This window comes from Oncorhynchus keta, chromosome 30, assembly GCF_023373465.1.
Source record: "Oncorhynchus keta strain PuntledgeMale-10-30-2019 chromosome 30, Oket_V2, whole genome shotgun sequence".
NCBI classification, from domain to species: Eukaryota; Metazoa; Chordata; class Actinopteri; order Salmoniformes; family Salmonidae; genus Oncorhynchus; species Oncorhynchus keta.
The window spans coordinates 47,702,004-47,720,380 of NC_068450.1; the positions used below are offsets into that span (position 1 = coordinate 47,702,004).

The 18,377-nt window shown below is 43.7% G+C and overlaps 1 protein-coding gene across 5 annotated transcripts in view; it reads left to right on the top strand.

Moving 5' to 3' along the window:
* Positions 1-6,550, top strand: part of rnf130 (ring finger protein 130) — a 69,271-nt gene extending 62,721 nt beyond the window's left edge. For 2 of the 5 annotated variants that reach the window (XM_035744567.2, XM_035744569.2), the window contains exons 9-10: positions 1,680-1,773; positions 2,549-2,758. In XM_035744567.2, coding sequence (XP_035600460.1) covers positions 1,680-1,773; positions 2,549-2,567 — 113 coding nt within the window. In that variant the 3' untranslated portion in view covers positions 2,568-2,758. Of the gene's footprint in view, positions 1-1,434; positions 1,626-1,679; positions 1,774-2,548; positions 2,759-5,273 lie in introns of those variants that run through there. The other 3 variants (XM_035744568.2, XM_035744571.2, XM_035744573.2) reach the window with 2 other exon arrangements.
* Positions 6,551-18,377: the final 11,827 nt, after the last annotated feature.

Here is an 18,377-nt window from a genome sequence, read left to right on the forward strand (position 1 = left end):
AGACTTTTTAAACTGAATAACTAGAGTAGCAAAATATTTACTGGAGCTGCAAACCTTTGGTAAATTGACTTGACACACACACACACACAATATTTTTCCTAAATTCCTCCCTGCCCCCTCCGTACCGCTCTTCATCCCCTCTTTTGACACACACACACACACACACACACACACACACACACACACACACACACAATACAGCCCCCCCTCCCTCCTGAATCCCGCTGCCACTGTCTGTATAATCCATAATCCCTATCCCACCCTGATCCTAACCTCAACCACGAGAAGGCTAAAAGCACAACTGGCAAAAAGCCATTCTGTAATGTACCGATCCCCTACCAAAAGAAATGTTACACCCCACTCTGTTTTACTGTGCATAACTATTTATGAAGGGGAAAAAAATTATTTTCACAGCGCTGCAGCAACAAAATGAGAAATTTCACTGCAGTTATTACGACAACTACTTGTGTACTGTCCTTTCGCTTAAAGCTAGTAATTGTAATTCAGTAATGCATACAACACAGCTAATCAGTGTGAATACTTCAACAGCTAAATAATAGAGTGAGGTGAGTTATTTTATAACTCTTAGTACCTAGGCCTACTTCCATAAATGAACCAGTCATTATTTCCTAAATCCACCCAATTTATGCTGTTTGATAATGTGACTAAATTTCCTTCTTTCAATGTGTTCAGTGCCACTGCCTTTACATTAGTACTATACACTGAGTATACAAAACATTGTGATCCCTTATGGATGGCACTTGTTACATCCACTTCAATCGGTGTAGATGAATGGGAGGAGACCGGTTAAATAATGTTTTTTAAGCCTTGATACAATTGAGACTGTGTATGTGTGCCATTCAGAGGGTGATTGGGCAAGACAAAATATTTAGTGCCTTTTGAACGGGGGGGGGGGTGTGTATGGTAGTAGGTGCCAGGTGCACTGGTTTGTGTCAATAACTGCAAAGCTGCTGGGTTTTTCACACTCAACAGTTTCCCGTGTGTATCAAGAATGGTCCACAACCCAAAGGACATCCAGCCAACTTGACACAACTGTGGGAAGTTTTGGGGTCAACATGGGCAAGCATCCCTGTGGAACACTTTCAACACCTTGTAGAATCCATGCCCTGACAAATTGAGGCTGTTCTGAGGGCAAAGGGGGGGTGCAACTCAATATTAGGAAGGTGTTCTTAATGTTTGGTATACTCTGTGTACATGCATTGTATAGATACATGCACTGTAGGCCTACATACACCTCTGTTTCTCTTTCTGTCGCAGTTGGTGTGTGCTGTGTGGGTGCATGTGTGCGTGCGATTTTTGCTTTTGTGTGTGTGTGGGTGCGTTGGAGGTCATGCGTATGTGTCTGTCTGTGTATGTGCACATTTGCCTGTGTGTGCATAACACTCTGTCTTTAAACTATGCCCGTGCTTCCAGGTCTTTATCTCCTGTCTTCGAGCTCATCCTGCCTCTCTCCTCTGTCGCTCTCCTCTGGATCTTAAGGACACGCCCCATCTTTCTTCATCTTCTCGTCTCTTCATCCTCCTGACTTTTCCGCTTCACATTGGTTTTCAAAGAGAGGAAAGATATTTTGTGTTTTCCTGTGGGGACTCGGTTTTTAACCCATAGCATGGTGGGCTGCAGTGACAACCCCCCCTCCCCTCCTTTCCTTTTATTGACAGAGGAGTGGTTTATAATCGCCAGCTTCGGCCTTCTCAGCGCTCTCACATTGTTCTATATGATCATCAAGGCCACTGCCAGCTTCTCCAGCCCTGAGTGAGTACCACCATCCACTTCCATAGTTAAATCTTTCTTCTACTGGATTCAATTGTACTTTCATTCAAGATTTGATTTCATATAGTCCTGATGGTTTTGTCACAGAATATTGTTGTCTATTTAATTTCCTGTTAACTAAGCCAGAATCCAGGCCTATCCTCCTGGATTTGTGGATATCTGAAATTGGCTCAACTCTGACTACTTTGAACCATTGCCAAGACAATGGAGTTTGAATTACAGTCCAGACAGATGCAAAACAATCTGAGACTATTATTCAGATGTGGCAAATGTGGTAGTGTCCCATTAATTTGCTAAACTTTTGATCCCAGCTAACATAAATCGAAATACTTTAACAGCACAATTGTAGCATAGTTTATATTTGTACTGAAGTCAAGTACAGTTGACATGGGTACTGGCATGTATCTGATACATTTTGCGGTTAAGAGTTTAAAAAAAGTAAGATAATATTGGATTGTGCATGTTTGCACATCTATTAACGGAGACAGTGTGAGTAGTGTTTCATAATATTGCCCAATAAAGTAGCACTAGATCAGAACAACCATTTCCGGAAGCCACAGCCTCCATCCATCCCCTCTACTCCAAATAAAATGAAAATAAAAAGTGTTAAGAGCTAAGTGCCTTACACAAGAGAAAAGTATTTTTTTTATGTTCAGATCAATTGCATTTCCCTTCTCTGATCCTGCTTGCATGCTATTTCTTTCTTCTGCCACCTTATTTTCCAAATGTCATTCATTTCCTCTTCCTTATCTTCCAGCCTGGAGTGGGAGGAGTAATGACCATCACGTGGTTGCCCCTCTAGACCCTTTCTCTGCCGGAGCCTCGTGGCAATGTTGCCTTCTTGTGACATATTTTTCTGTATTGTATTTGTAAGCTTGTACTACTGTACCTTTTCTGTATTGTTAGTATTTTTTGCTGTTGTAATAGGGCAAAGCGCTTTGAGACATTAAACCACTGTGGATCCCTCCTTTTGACTTGTTATGTGAATGTAAGTGTTGTATTCGGTTGTCATACATTATCAGGACCACAATTTCCTAACATTTCACCCAAATGTCCTGACATTTTTCAGGTCTTGAATGTGTTACAATGCTATTTTAAGCTGAAGGGTTAGGGAAAATCTGGATTTTTAATGGTCAAACATTTTTACTCCACAAAGTCCGGAAATTTCACAAAAACTACGTTGTGTGTATGTGCATGCGTTACTATATTGATTGAATGACACCAATTATTCTTGTTCATCTAAACCAGACACACACACACACACCTCCCTACAGAAAGTTGAATGTTCTTCTGTGCTCATCCGTGACCATGACTGAGTGTACAAAACATCAGGAACACCTTAATATTAAGTTGCACTCCCTTTTACCCTCAGAACAGCCTCAATTCCTCAGGGCATGGACTCTACAAGGTGTCGAAAGTATTCCACAGGGATGCTGGCCCATGTTGACTCCAATGCTTCCCACAGTTGTGACAAATTGGTTGATTGTCCTTTGGGTGGTGGATCATTTTTGATACACATACGAAACCCAGCAGTGTTGCAGTTTTTGACACACTTAACCCAGTGCGCCTGGCACCTTCTACCATATCCCTGTTCAAAGACACCTAAATATTTTGTCTTGCCCATTCTCACCCTTTGAATGGCACACATACACAATCCATGTCGCAATTGTCTCAAGGCTTGAAAATCATTCCATAACCTGTCTCCTCCCCTTTATCTACACTGGTTGAAGTGGATTGAACAAGTGATATCAATAAAGGATCATGGCTTTCATCTGGTCAGTCTGTGTCGCAGAAAGAGCAGGTGTTCCTAATGTTTTGTCTGCTCATTGTTTATTTGGCCGTAATGCAAAACTATCCCCAGTAGATGGCACGATTTCTTAGATATTACATTACATGTCTAACCTCACATCAGAATCGTCAGGCCACAAACCTTTTTACATAACACTGCTTAGATCTTATTGAGGTATCAATGATATTGATGATTACTATGATTCAAAAGATGGTCCGGGTGCTCTTCCACATATAACTCTCTTGGCTTGTGGTTCTATAGCAGTTTGAGGAATATTGAGGATTCACAATGTCACAGTTTGACCTCACCATGTCTTACACTCACACTTTTACTCAACTGCAAATGTCCATGATGGTGTCCAATCCCAGTGACTCTTGTAATGAGGTTAATTTACAGATGCTAAGACTAAAGTATGAATAACACTACATTTTTCTTGGTTGTTTGTTGATGGTGCCAGGCATCATCTTCTCTAGATACACTACTATGTCAAAAGTATGTGAACACCTGCTCATCAAATATCTCATTGCACAATCATGGGCATTAATATTGAGTTGGTCCCACCTTTTGCTGCCACAACAGCCTCCACTCTTCTGGGAAGGCTTTCCACTAGATGTTGGACCATTGCTGAGGGGACTTGCTTCCATTCAGCCACAAAAGCATTAGTGTGGTCGAGCATTGATGTTTGGCGTTTAGGCCAAGCTCGCAGTCTGCGTTCCAATTCATCCCAAAGGTGTTTGCCGGGGTTGAGGTAAGGTCTCTAAGCAGGACAGTCAAGTCCTTCCACACCGATCTCGACAAACCATTTCTGTATGGACCTCTTTGTGCACAGGGGCATTGTCATCCTGAAACAGGAAAGGGCCTTCTCCAAACGGTTGCCACAAAGTTGGAAGCACATATTAGTCTACAATGTATGCTATAGCGTTAAGATTTCCCTTCACTGGAACTATGGTGCCTCGCCAGAACCATAAAAAACATCCGCAGACCATTATTCCTCCTCCACCAAACTTTACAGTTGCCATTATGCATTCGGGCAGGTAGTGTTCTCCTGGCATCCGCCAAACCCAGGGAACGCGTTTCCACTGCTCTAGGCTCCAATGCCGGCGAGCTTTACACCACTACAGCCAACTCTTGGCATTGCACATGGTGATCTTAGGCTTGTGTGCGGCTGCTCAGTCATGGAAACCCATTTCATGAAGCTCCCAACTAACATTGCTTCTAGAGGCAGTTTGGAACTCTGTAGTGAGTGTTGCAACCGAGGACAGACGATTTTTGAATGCTACGCACTTCAGTGGTCCTGTTCTGTGAACTGGTGTGGCGGCTAAGCCATTGTTGCTCCTAGACGTTTCCACTTCACAATAACAGCACTTGCAGTTGACCGGGACAGCTCCAGCAGGGCAGAGATTTGACGAACTGACTTGCTGGAAAGGGTGGCATCTTATGACGGTGCCACGTTGAAAGGCATTGAGCTCTTAAGTATAGGGAATTCTACTGCCAATGTTTGTCTATGGAGATTGAATGAATGTGTGCTCGATTGTAAACACCTGTCAGCAATGGGTGTGGCTGAAGTAGCCAAATCCACTCATTTGAAGGGGTGTCCAAGTACTTTTGGCCATGTAGTGTAAGTATCTAACTGGGAGGTGTGTAATATTTCTTGGTGTCACTGACATTGACATTTTCCCATGTTCCTTTGCAGGTGGCCACTTCTTCAACCGGAACTCCCTGTCCCCACGCAGTGTGGTCTGTGAGATGGAGCTTCCCGACATCCAGGCATCGCTCGACCTCTACGATGACAACAAGTCGTGAGGGTCGTCGCCGTGGTTTCGACTCCAGTCTAAGGGACGGATGGCTTTGTCCCTTCCTGCATACCGGCGAGCCTTTGTGTGGGAGGGTGACGGGAGGGTGACGGGCGGCTCAACAACTCAGACGACAACCTTGACTAACTTGTGGAACATCGACAATGACATAACATCAAAGACCTTCTTCTTCCAATGCAGAATGTACTATTATTACCTGTCAAAAAGAAGAGGGGAAATAGTCATCCTCTCCTTTGTTTTACACTTTCATTTAGGAAAAATGTTTTCTCCACAGAGAGACTCTTTTTGAAATTTGTTTCTATATTCTGTAATGGGGAATTAACCCTTTCTAGTCTTACTTTGCAGTATCTCTCTGTATCGTCCATTTTGAAACAAGCTAGGAAAAAAATGAACAACGGGTTTCAGTGTAGCCTACTGTCAGCATCCTGCAATACATCTGTCAGCTATATATGATTAGCAAACCATCATTTTATTTTGCTTTCTTTGGATCTTTATTCGTGAAGGCAACAATAGAAAGGCATACTGTTTCTTCCCTGGTGGACCAGTTGGCTCTGTTGTATTTACTATGCTGCCTAAAAGGACAGTGGAGAGTACGTTTTTGACTTGTGGGCTATGTCCAGACATACCCTGTCTCTTCCTCTATATGGCCAGTGACTGGTGCAAGAATAAGACCAGTGGAACAATGGACATGCAGCTATGTGAAGTTATAAACTCTGTGACAGGCAGTGTTTCTTCCCTGTAGCGAAACCAATGTGTCTCTGTATAAAAGTATATATATAATAATGACACTTTAACGTGTATTTAAAAAAGCCTATGAAATACCCACAGCGTGTACTAATCAGCCCCCAGTGAGGGGGACCTAGTGTGTATGTGTGTGTGTATGTATGTATATATATATACACACACACAATCTATATACAATCTATATCTCTAAAGTGGCCTCTAAAGCAGTTTGTTTTCCTTTCTCAATCTTGTAAATGCTTGGGTGGAAGGCTTTGTCCTCTGTTCTTGTTGTTCCTTTGTGTTCTAGTCTTTGCATCTGATATTTGGGATGATGATTGATGTGACACGGGGAGGGGAGTGTGTGTCACAGTTTCGGGTCACTGTGTTACATACAGTACTGCCTCACCATTAAAAGTGTCATTATTGCCTACGACCTGTTGATTGTGTTGCCCCGTTCTGTGTCCCTCGCTTCAAACTGAAACCAGCCAAATATCATTAACCTTTCAGCTGGAGTTTGGAGAAGATTCTAAAATGTTGTTGTTGTTTTGTTTTTTTTGGGGGGGGGCTTGCCTATCACCATGGCAAACATTTCAGGGGGCTGTTGGTTAAAAGTTACCCATTTGAAGAGGATCTTGGCTCTTTAACTTGGGCCTGGGGATCTACAGGCTGTGCAGGATTTTATTCCATTCCAGCAATACATCTTATTGTAGCTCAGAGACCATCGCTCTGCTTGAAACAAAGACCCCTAATTCCACTGTGCAATAACATTAATTATTACACTGTATGTCATTCACTAAATAGCCTAATGCAAAACATTCTTGTCAAAACTGGATGTCTGTATTGTGTCTTATAGGACTCTAACCACGTTTCCATCCACAGTTTTTAGGCGAGTAAAGTCGGAACATTACTCTATAAAAAAAATATTTAAAAAACAGTTGTGATGGAAACAGGACGTTTCAGTACCATTTTAGAAATGCCGAGTCATTTGTTCATTCGACAAGGTGGGAACATTGTGTGTGTAAAATGTATTATGCAAGAAATTGCACTGCCAACGCAATGCAAATGTTGATATAATAACCAATATATCGCTGATATGGTGTGTGTGGTCCTCCCTCTACGACTCGGGAAAAAAATGCAGTTTATTTGGCTTCAGATGAAATCACTTTTGAACGTCACAGGGGGGTCAAGTGGACGTGATCTTGATGCTCCAATCCAATAAATATCGAGGGTCTGATTCTGGTAACATGATGTTGGATGCTTGACTGCCTTTTGACAAATACAAGTAGCCTATTATTGCTCTTATCCATAATAATCTCATTATGTAGACTAGTCTACCCGATCCTATGGTTCTAAAATAAATGTTGTCTTAATATGCTTTTGGGAAACCAGGTCCAAGTTAGGATAATTAGGTTAGGGTTAGCTAAAATGCAATTGATGTCAATTTGACATTATCTTTCTAGCCAGTGGCGATTTTAGCACGTAAATCTTGGTAGGGCATACCAACAACAACAAAAATGTTGCTTTGCGGGCATGCGTCTTAACTACACAACACAGCACTAAACAATACATTAATTTCACTATAATGGTGACAAACGGTGCCCGCAAACTTTTAGGGCCTACATAAAGATGTCCCAACAGCAGTCCCAACACTTTACTACTGCTACACCTGGCTATCAGCAGAGCCGGGTCTTCCAGTGAAACATATCATTCAGACTAATTAACTGCCTTTAAAAAACGTGCTTAGACAAATGTGGTTTCTACTGACAATTTAGATGTTGAAACTATGGCATAAAGGGACTGAGCGGATAAGAGGCAATCCGTAATTTCAATTAAGACAATGAGCGAGCTAGGACCGACGTAGTCAATATAGCTATTTGTTCAGCACTTTTGAAATCAACACCTACATAATTCAGAACATGGTCGTTCTTATAGTATACTCCCTGTACACCAAGTCAGAACATTAGGATAAATAAAGGGGGTATATAAGCAGAAAATGAAAGCTCTTAGAATATTCAGTGATTACATTTCTCTAAAACAGGCTATAGGCTACATGTGCACCACCAGGTCAGAACAGTGTAAAAGGGACCAATTTATTTTGGTGAGGCACAATGGGCTACTAACAGCTTACTACACAAAATAAACTTAGGTTTACTTAAAGAGACCAGAGTTCCCAACGTGCAATTCCGAGTTGGATGACCATTCAAAACGTATTTTCCCAGTCGGACCTCATTTTTTTCTGAGTTTCCAGTTGTCTTGAACTCACTGAAGTATGAGATTTCCCAGTTCTGAGTTTCCAACTGTTTTGAGCGTGCAGAAGTCATGCTGGATTGACAGGATGGCCAATGTTGAATGTTTATAATTTTAAGCTTGGAAAAGAGATTCTTAAACCCAGACTTGGACTACACACCCACTCCACTGAATATCAGGCTAGTGATGGCTTCGCAATGCTTGTATTTAGCCTCTGATTCAGTCCAAACCACTCATTTGTTGAATTTGCGATTTCCAACTTATGTAATGTTTATTGCCGATGAGCACGTTTTATCTATAATTTCTCTTCATATGAGAAGGATTGAAAAGGATATTTGCCAGTGGATTGTCAACTAAATTCATGAAGATGATTGCTAGCTAAGTTTTCAGTCCAATCAAAGCTACTCTATATATAACGTGATTTGACGTCATTTTATCTGTGGCCAATGACCTTGAGCCTTCTTGGCCTTCTTAATGTAACTATGGCAGCACTCAAGGGGCTTGAATTATTGAGCCCAACACGTACATTATGTGGTGACATAGTGTCCCCATGAGTGACAGAATGCAACTAGAGAACATTACCAACCCCACGGCACAACTAGAGAACATTACCAACCCCTACGCTCCAAGTTTGTATGCAGCTTTATTAACTCAATGATTTTTGTTGATATTTCCTCATAATTTGGTCATAAAATTGTATCTGATCTTCATCTCGGTCACAACAATAGACAAACACGGTCTGCTTAAACTAATACCACACAAACAATGATACGTTTTCATGTCTTTATTAAACACACCGTGTAAACATTCACAGTGCAGGGCATAAAAAGTGTGTGAACCCTTGGATTTAATAAGTGGTTGACCCTCCTTTGGCAGCAATAACCTCAACCAATAATTTTTTGTAGTTGCGGATCAGACCTGCACAACGGTCAGGAGGAATTTTAGACCATTTGTCTTTCCAAAACTGTTTCAGTTCAGCAATATTTTGGGATGTCTGGTGTGAACTGCTCTCTTGAGGTCATGCCAAAGCATCTCAAATCGGGTTGAGGTCAAGACTCTGACTTTGCCACTCCAGAAGCCGTATTTTCTTCTGTTGAAGCCATTCTGTTGCCGATTTACTTTTGTGTTTTGGGTCGTTGTCCTGTTGCATCACCCAACTTCTTTTGAGCTTCAATTGGCGAACAGATAACCTCCCCGCGTCTACCTTTGACTCATTCCTCTCTGCCTCCTTCTTTCCACTCCTCTCCTCTTTTGACCTCACCCTCTCACCTTCCCCCTACTCACAAGGCAGGCAATACGCTCGACCTCATCTTTACTAGATGCTGTTCTTCCACTAACCTCATTGCAACTCCCTCCAAGTCTCCGACCACTACCTTGTATCCTTTTCCCTCTCGCTCTCATCCAACACTTCCCACACTGCCCCTACTCGGATGGTATCGCGCCGTCCCAACCTTCGCTCTCTCTCCCCCGCTACTCTCTCCTCTTCCATCCTATCATCTCTTCCCTCTGCTCAAACCTTCTCCAACCTATCTCCTGATTCTGCCTCCTCAACCCTCCTCTCCTCCCTTTCTGCATCCTTTGACTCTCTATGTCCCCTATCTTCCAGGCCGGCTCGGTCCTCCCCTCCCGCTCCGTGGCTCGACGACTCATTGCGAGCTCACAGAACAGGGCTCCGGGCAGCCGAGCGGAAATGGAGGAAAACTCGCCTCCCTGCGGACCTGGCATCCTTTCACTCCCTCCTCTCTACATTTTCCTCCTCTGTCTCTGCTGCTAAAGCCACTTTCTACCACTCTAAATTCCAAGCATCTGCCTCTAACCCTAGGAAGCTCTTTGCCACCTTCTCCTCCCTCCTGAATCCTCCTCCCCCCCCCCCCTCCTCCCTCTCTGCAGATGACTTCGTCAACCATTTTGAAAAGAAGGTCAACGACATCCGATCCTCGTTTGCTAAGTCAAACGACACCGCTGGTTCTGCTCACACTGCCCTACCCTGTGCTCTGACCTCTTTCTCCCCTCTCTCTCCAGATGAAATCTCGCGTCTTGTGACGGCCGGCCGCCCAACAACCTGCCCGCTCGACCCTATCCCCTCCTCTCTTCTCCAGACCATTTCCGGAGACCTTCTCCCTTACCTCACCTCGCTCATCAACTCATCCCTGACCGCTGGCTACGTCCCTTCCGTCTTCAAGAGAGCGAGAGTTGCACCCCTTCTGAAAAAACCTACACTCGATCCCTCCGATGTCAACAACTACAGACCAGTATCCCTTCTTTCTTTTCTCTCCAAAACTCTTGAACGTGCCGTCCTTGGCCAGCTCTCCCGCTATCTCTCTCAGAATGACCTTCTTGATCCAAATCAGTCAGGTTTCAAGACTAGTCATTCAACTGAGACTGCTCTTCTCTGTATCACGGAGGCGCTCCGCACTGCTAAAGCTAACTCTCTCTCCTCTGCTCTCATCCTTCTAGACCTATCGGCTGCCTTCGATACTGTGAACCATCAGATCCTCCTCTCCACCCTCTCCGAGTTGGGCATCTCCGGCACGGCCCACGCTTGGATTGCGTCCTACCTGACAGGTCGCTCCTACCAGGTGGCGTGGCGAGAATCTGTCTCCTCACCACGCGCTCTCACCACTGGTGTCCCCCAGGGCTCTGTTCTAGGCCCTCTCCTATTCTCGCTATACACCAAGTCACTTGGCTCTGTCATAACCTCACATGGTCTCTCCTATCATTGCTATGCAGACGACACACAATTAATCTTCTCCTTTCCCCCTTCTGATGACCAGGTGGCGAATCGCATCTCTGCATGTCTGGCAGACATATCAGTGTGGATGACGGATCACCACCTCAAGCTGAACCTCGGCAAGACGGAGCTGCTCTTTCTTCCGGGGAAGGACTGCCCGTTCCATGATCTCGCCATCACGGTTGACAACTCCATTGTGTCCTCCTCCCAGAGCGCTAAGAACCTTGGCGTGATCCTGGACAACACCCTGTCGTTCTCAACTAACATCAAGGCGGTGGCCCGTTCCTGTAGGTTCATGCTCTACAACATCCGCAGAGTACGACCCTGCCTCACACAGGAAGCAGCACAGGTCCTAATCCAGGCACTTGTCATCTCCCGTCTGGATTACTGCAACTCGCTGTTGGCTGGGCTCCCTGCTTGTGCCATTAAACCCCTACAACTCATCCAGAACGCCGCAGCCCGTCTGGTGTTCAACCTTCCCAAGTTCTCTCACGTCACCCCGCTCCTCCGCTCTCTCCACTGGCTTCCAGTTGAAGCTCGCATCCGCTACAAGACCATGGTGCTTGCCTACGGAGCTGTGAGGGGAACGGCACCTCAGTACCTCCAGGCTCTGATCAGGCTCTACACCCAAACAAGGGCACTGCGTTCATCCACCTCTGGCCTGCTCGCCTCCCTACCACTGAGGAAGTACAGTTCCCGCTCAGCCCAGTCAAAACTGTTCGCTGCTCTGGCTCCCCAATGGTGGAACAAACTCCCTCACGACGCCAGGACAGCGGAGTCAATCACCACCTTCCGGAGACACCTGAAACCCCACCTCTTTAAGGAATACCTAGGATAGGATAAAGTAATCCTTCTCACCCCCCTTAAAAGATTTAGATGCACTATTGTAAAGTGGCTGTTCCACTGGATGTCATAAGGTGAATGCACCAATTTGTAAGTCGCTCTGGATAAGAGCGTCTGCTAAATGACTTAAATGTAATGTAATGTAAATGTAGATAGCCTAACATTCTCCCGCAAAATGTCTTGATAAATTTCGGAATTCATTTTTACGTCGATGATAGCAAGCTGTCCAGGCCTTGAGGCAGAAAAGCAGCCCCAAAACCATGATGCTCCCTCCACCATAGTTTACAGTTGGGATGAGGTTTTGATGTTGGTGTACTGTGCCATTTTTCTCCACACATTCTTTCAAACAACTCAACTGTAGTTTCATCTGTCCATGGAATATTTTGCCAGGAGTGCTGTGGAACATCCATTTCCACTTTTATGAACTTCAGACGTGCAGCAATGTTTTTTTTGGACAGCAGTGGCTTCTTCCATGGTGTCCTCCCATGAACACCATTCTTGTTCGGTGTTTTACGTATCGTAGACTTGTCAACAGAGATGTCAGCATGTTCCAGATATCTGTAAGTCTTTAGCTAACACTCCAAGATTCTTTTTAACCTCATTGAGCATTCTGCGCTGTGCTCTTGCAGTCATCTTTGCAGGATGGCCACTCCTAGGGAGAGTAGCAACAGTGCTGAACATTCTCCATTTATAGACATTTTGTCTTACTGTGGACTGATGAACATCAAGGCTTTCAGAGATACTTTTGCAACCCTTTCCAGCTTTATGCAAGTCAACAATTCTTAATCTTAGGTCTTCTGAGATATTTTTTGTTCAAGGCATGGTTCACATCAGGCAATGCTTCTTGTGAGTAGCAACTCAAATTTTGTGAGTGTTTTTTATAGGGCAAGGTAGCTCTCACCAACATCTCCAATCTCATCTCATTGATTGGACTCCAGGTTAGCTGACTCCTGACTCCAGTCATTAGCCTAGGGGTTCACATACTTTTTCCAATATACACTGTGAATGTTTAAATTACTTTTCTTCAGCTTTATTTAACCAGGTAGTTCAGTTGAGAACAAGTTCTCATTTACCACTGCGACCTGGACAAGATAAATGCAAAGCAGTGAGACAAAAACAACAACACAGAGTTACACATAAACAAACGTACAGTCAATAACATAAAATAAAATACAAATAGAAAAATCTATGTACAGTGTGTGCAAATGTAGAAGAGTAGAGAGGCAATAAATAGGCCCTAGAGGCGAAAATAATTACAACTTAGCATTAATACTGGAGTGATAGATGTGGAGATGATGATGTGCAAGTAGAGATACTGGGGTGCAAAAGAGCAAGAGGGTGAGTAATAATATGGGGATGAGGTAGTCGGGTGTACAATTTACAGATTGGCTGTGTACAGGTACAGTGATTGATAAGCTGCTCAGACAGCTGATGCTTAAAGTTAGAGAGGAAGATATAAGACTCCAGCTTCAGAGATTTTTGCAATTCATGTTGTTGGCCAGGGTAGGGGTAGCCAGGTGGCCCACCGTGGAAATATGCTTATTGAAATGATCGGTTATTGTAGGTTTATCAGTGGTGACAGTGTTTCCAATCCTCAGTGCAGTGGGCAGCTGGAAGGAGGTGCTTTTGGGAATTTGGGAATTTGTGCTACAGGAAGCAAATTTCTGTTTGAAAAAGCTAGCCTTAGCTTTCCTAACTGACTGAGAATATTGGTTCCTGACTTCCCTGAAAAGGGGGCTATATCGTGGGGGCTATTCGATGCTAATGCAGAATGCCACAGGATGTTTTTGTGCTGGTCAAGGGCAGTCAAGTCTGGGGTGAACAAAGGGCTATATCTGTTCTTAGTTCTACATTTTTGGAATGGGGCGTGCTTATTTAAGATGGAGAGGAAAACACTTTTGAAGAGCAACCAGGCATCCTCATTCCAGGATACCCGGGCCAGGTCGACTAGAAATGCCTGCTCACTGAAGTGTTTTAGGGAGTGTTTGACAGTGATGAGGGGTAGTCGTTTGACCGCGGACCCAGTACGCACGCAGGCAATGAGGCAGTGATCACTGAGATCCTGGATGAAGACAGCAGAGGTGTATTTAGAGGGCAGTTTGGTCAGGATGATATCGAAGAGGGTGCCCATGGTTACGGATTTAGGGTTGTACCTGGTATGTTCCTTGATGATTTGTGTGAGATTGAAGTCATCTAGCTTTGATTGAAGGATGGCCGGGGTGTTAAAAGCATGTCCCAGTTTAGGTAATCTAACAGTACGAACTCTGAAGATAGATGGGGGACGATCAATTCACATATGGTGTCCAGGGCACAGAGGGGGGTCTATAACAAGCGGCAACGGTGAGAGACCTGTTTCTGGAAAGGTGGGTTTTTAAAAGTAGAAGCTCGAATTGTTTGGGCACAGACCTGGATAGTATGACAGAACTCTGCAGGCTATCTCTGCAGTAGATTGCAACTCCGCCCCCTTTGGCAGTTCTAGCTTGTCGGAAAATGTTATAGTTAGGGATGGAAATTTCTGGATATTTGGTGGCCTTCCAAAGCCAGGAATCAGACACGGCTAGGACATGTTGGTGGAGTGTGCTAAAGCAGTGAATAAAACAAACTTTGGGAGGAGGCTTCTAATGTTAACATGCATGAAACCAAGGCTTTTACGGTAACAGAAGTCAACAAATGAGAGAGCCTGGGGAATGGGAGTGATGCTGGGTGCTGCAGGGCCTGGGTTAACCTCTACATCACCAGAGGAACAAAGGAGGAGTAGGATAAGAGTACGGCTAAAGGCTCAAATAACTGGTTGTCTAGTGCGTTCAGAACAGAGAGTAAAAGGAGCAGGTTTCTCAGCGCGGAAGAATAGATTCAAGGCATAATGTACAGACAAGGGTATGGTAGGATGTGAGTACAGTGAGACACCATTTAAGCCAGTTGCGGTTACCGCATGTGTGTGTGTATGTGGGGGGGGGACATAAGGGCTAGCTCAGGCATATTGAGCTGGGCTGGAGGCTCTACAGTGAAATAAAACAAAAATGGCTAACCAAAACAGCAATAGACAAGGCATATTGACATTAGGGAGAGGCATTTGTAGCCGAGTGATCATAGGGTCCAGTGAGTAGCTAGGCGAGCTGGAGGCACGGCGATTCAGACAACTACCAGGCCGGAGCTAGCAGATGGGCCTCAGGGGAACGTCGCAACGGGAGAGTCTGTTGAAACTCCCTCAAACAGTTACGTCGACAGATCAGTCGTGATGGATTGGCGGGGCTCCTTGTCGGCAGCAAAGGGTCCAGGCCAATTGACAGAAGAGGTATTGAAGCCAAGGATTTATCTGATGGAATTCTTCGGCTAGCAGGGAGAAGAGCCTTGCTCCAGGCTAGCTCCAGGCTAACTGGGGCTTGCTTCGGGACAGAAACCCCCTCGGACGGTTGCGTCGGTAGACCAGTCGTGATGGAACGGCGGGGCTCCGTGTCGGCAGCAAAGGGTCCCGGCTAATTGGCAAAATAGGTCATTGAAGCCCAGGGATTGCTTGAAGGAATCTCTTCAGCTAGCCAGGAGATGGGCCTAGTTCGAGTCTAGCTCTAGGCTAACTGGTGCTTGCTTCGGGACAAAGACGTTAGACAGGAGTAGCCATTCGGATAGCAGCTAGCTAGCTATGATGATCCGGAGTAAAGGTTCAGAGCTTGCGGTAGGAATCCGGCAATGTGGTAGAGAAAATCAGTCAGATATGCTCTAGGTAGATATCTCGCTGTGCAGGCTGGCAGGAGATGCTTGGGCTGAGGCTGGCAGTCCGAGTTAACGGTGATGACTGATAGCAGTGTCTAACTGACTACTAGCTAGTAAGTAGTTAGCTGGCTAGCTACTGAAGTTGGTTCTGGTTTAAAAGTGTACAAATATTTACGAAATGTATACAAAGAAAAACAATATATACAAGGGACGGGACAAGACAATCAAAACAGACATCGCCTCTGATACGCCATCTTGGATCAATATAGATAAGAAAAATCCAACAATTTGTGTGTTGTGTTATTAGTTTAAGCACACTATGTTAGTCTATTGTTGTGACTTACATATACATATATATAAAAATATATATATACACACAGTTGAAGTCAGAAGTTTACATACACTTAGGTTGGAGTCATTAAAACTAAAAATGATGTCATGGCTTTAGAAGATTCTGATAGGCTAATTGACATCATTTGAGTGAATTGGAGTTGTATCTGTGGATGTATTTCAAGGCCTATCTTCAAACTCAGTGGCTCTTTGTTTGACATCATGGGAAAATCAAAAGAAATCAGCCAAGACCTCCACAAGTCTGGTTCATCCTTGGGAACAATTTACAAATGCCTGCAGGTACCACGTTCATCTGTACAAACAATAGTATGCAAGTATAAACACCATGGGACCACATAGCCGTCATACCGCTCAGGAAGGAGACGCGTTCTATCTCCTAGAGATGAACGTACTTTGGTGCGAAAAGTGCAAATCAATCCCAGAACAACAGCAAAGGACCTTGTGAAGATGCTGAAGGAAACAGGTACAAAAGTATCTATATCCACAAAAACAAATCCTATATCGACATAACCAGAAAAGCCGCTCAGCAAGGAAGAAGCCACTGCTCCAAAACCGCCATATAAAAGCCAGACTACGGTTTTCAACTGCACATGGGGACAAAGATCGTACTTTTTGGAGAAATGTCCACTGGTCTGATGAAACAAAAAGAGAACTGTTTGGCCATAATTACCATCACCATCGTTATGTTTTGAGGAAAAGGGGGAGGCTTGCAAGCCGAAGAACACCGTCCCAACCGTGAAGCATGGGGGTGACAGCATCATGTTGTGGGGGGTGCTTTGCTGCAGAAGGGATTGGTGCACTTCACAAAATAGATGGCATCATGAGGTAGGAAATGTATGTGGATATATTGAAGCAACATCTCAAGACATCAGTCAGGAAGTTAAAGCTTGGTCAGCGAATGGGTCTTCCAAATGGAAAATGACCCCAAGCATAATTCCAAAGTTGTGGAAAAATGGCTGAAGGACAACAAAGTCAAGGTATTGGAGTGGCAATCACAAAGCCCTGAACTTAATCCGATATAAAATTTGTGGGCAGAACTGGAAAAGCGTGTGCAAGCAATGTCCTACAAACCTGACTCAGTTACACCAGCTCTGTCAGGAGGAACTGGCCAAAATTCCCTCAATTTATTCTGGGAAGCTGGTGGAAGGCTACCTGAAACATTTAACCCAAGTGAAACAATTTAAAGGCAATGCTACCACATACTAATTGAGTGTATGTAAACTTCCGACCCACTGGGAATGCGATGAAAGAAATACAAACTGAAATAAATCATTCTCTCTACTATTATTCTGACATTCTTAACATAAAGTGGTGATCCTAACTGACCTGAGACAGTGAATTTGTACTTAGATTAAATGTCAGGAGTTGTGAAAACTGAGTTTAAATGTATTTGCGCTGGTGTATGTAAACTTCCGACTTCAACTGTATATATATATTTGGAATTGGAATTGATGCAGACAATTACATTGATGGAAGCTACTATCTGCAATATTAAAGCTGATCTAGTAGTGATCAAAATGTAGTGGCTATATCCAGGAACACCAAAGTTCCGAAAGATGGGCCTAAAATGGTGTATAAGAGATCATACAAAATATTTTGCTGTGACTCTTATGTCGATGATGTTCAACATATTTGTTGGTCTGATGTGATTGGAAGAAGCAATTTAATAAATTAATAAATCATTGATAAATATGCAACTGTTAAGAAACTGACTGTTAGAACTGATAAGGCTCCATTAATTGATGAGGAATTGAAAAACTGTTTGATTGAAAGAGATGGAGCAAAAATAGTGGCAAATAAGTCTGGCTGCACATCTGACTGGCTGACTTTCTGCAAATTGAGAAATTATGTTGTGATGGAAATGTTATACTTGTGCTTTTCTAATAACTAATTCCTGTGTTCTATTCGTATGCTGTTCTAATAACCAATTTCTGTCTTCATGCAAGTGACTGATTGAACGAATCCTCACTTATCAGTATCTCAAATTTGACATTACTTCCAGAACTTGTTTTGAGAACAAAATATATCTCAGTTTCAAGGTCTCAGATTAGAGAGATGAAAACTTGTGAGGTATTGGTCAGTCACGTGAATGAACCAAATGTTAATTAATTATGAATGATGAATAAGCAAAATCATGCTAATATTACTTATCTGAAGTAAATAAGGGAACTAATGGGACTGCCCCGATGGAGCTTCTGACAGACGTTCACTACGGTGCATTAACTTTATTGGAACCTATCTAGCGCGCTGACAATGAACAATGATTCATTTAAGATTGAGTGTCCCTGTGTAAATGGATTTCGACAACAATGAGTGTCCCTGTGTAAATGGATTTCGACAACAATGAGACTAAACTCATTGTACTCATGCATAAAAA